General features: G+C 54.1%; 1 protein-coding gene across 1 annotated transcript in view; it reads left to right on the top strand.

Moving 5' to 3' along the window:
* AP2S1 (adaptor related protein complex 2 subunit sigma 1) overlaps positions 1 to 1,282 on the top strand; it is a 12,277-nt gene that overhangs the window by 5,229 nt on the left and 5,766 nt on the right. Inside the window, exon 2 of the mRNA XM_017500385.2 lies at positions 284 to 433. Within this exon, the coding sequence (XP_017355874.1) occupies positions 284 to 433 (150 nt within the window). The remainder of the gene's footprint in view (positions 1 to 283; positions 434 to 1,282) is intronic.

Genomic DNA, 1,282 nt, shown 5'->3' with positions numbered 1-1,282 from the left:
AAAAAAAAAAAAAAAAAGGAGACAGATAAGAAGTGGAGGCTGGGACTTGGGGCCCTGGTGCTGACTCCAGAGTTGGAGACTTGTGGCAGGGATGTCACTCCACGGGGTGCTGGAGGGACCTGGGATGGAGTATGTGGCCAGGCCGGCCTGGCTTGGGTCTGGGGAGCAGCTGAGACCCCGGAAGGCAGTCAGCTCCTGTCTGGGTGGATGGGTGGGGCTGCAGGGCAGCGCCCAGCCCGCCCTCTCTGCCCCTCTCACTTCCTCCTTCTCCTGCTGCCCCCAGATCCGCTTTATCCTCATCCAGAACCGGGCAGGCAAGACGCGGCTGGCCAAGTGGTACATGCAGTTTGATGATGATGAGAAACAGAAGCTGATCGAGGAGGTGCACGCCGTGGTCACCGTGCGGGACGCCAAGCACACCAACTTTGTGGAGGTGACGCCCGCCCCATGCCTCCTGCACGTCCCCCGCTTCCTCCTGCCCTCCTTCCCCACTCCCTGCCCAACCTCTAGTTGCAGGAACCCCTCAGACCCGCTGTCCGTCCCATATGCATTCACTCAACCTGGTTGCGGCTTGCTGGCTTCTTCCCTTCCTTTTGTTTGTACTTTTCATTGTGAAAAATTGGTAAACACACAGATGAGTACAGTGAAAGAAAAGTGGGCTGGAGATTCCTATTACTACCCAGCGTCCATCGGTATCCATATTTTGCCTTTTTGTTCTGCATTATTATGAATTTTTTTGCCTCAGATTTAAGAAGTTTTTTTTTTTTTTTGCCAAATATATATATATGTATATATATTTTTTTGCTGGTGCCTTTTTCAGGCTTCCTATAGAACGTTGCCCTGGCTGATCTCGAGCTCTTGAGCCCTAGTGATCTGCCTTCCTTGGCCTCCCAAAGTGCTGGGATTACAGGCATGAGCCACTGCGCCCGGCCAGGGTACAGGTTTAAATGGTTTGGTCAGGATGGTGTTGCCGAAAAAGTGACATTACAGCCAAGACCTGAAGGAGTTGAGGGAGGAAGGAAACTGTTGGAGAGGAACATTTCAAGCCAAGGGAAGAGCAAGTGCAAAGGCCCCGGGGCAAGAGCATCCTCAGGGCGGGCCAGGGACAGCAGGAATGCCAGTGAGGGGTGGAGGAGATGGGAGAGGGGAGATAAGAGGGTAATCTCGGCCGGGCGCGGTGGCTCAAGCCTGTAATCCCAGCACTTTGGGAGGCCGAGGCGGGTGGATCACGAGGTCAAGAGATCGAGACCATCCTGGTCAACATGGTGAAACCCCGTCTCTA

Source organism: Cebus imitator, unplaced genomic scaffold, assembly GCF_001604975.1.
Source record: "Cebus imitator isolate Cc_AM_T3 unplaced genomic scaffold, Cebus_imitator-1.0 Scaffold266, whole genome shotgun sequence".
NCBI classification, from domain to species: Eukaryota; Metazoa; Chordata; class Mammalia; order Primates; family Cebidae; genus Cebus; species Cebus imitator.
The sequence above is the reverse complement of the archived record's forward strand: the minus strand, read 5'-3'. Positions and strand labels throughout refer to the sequence as shown.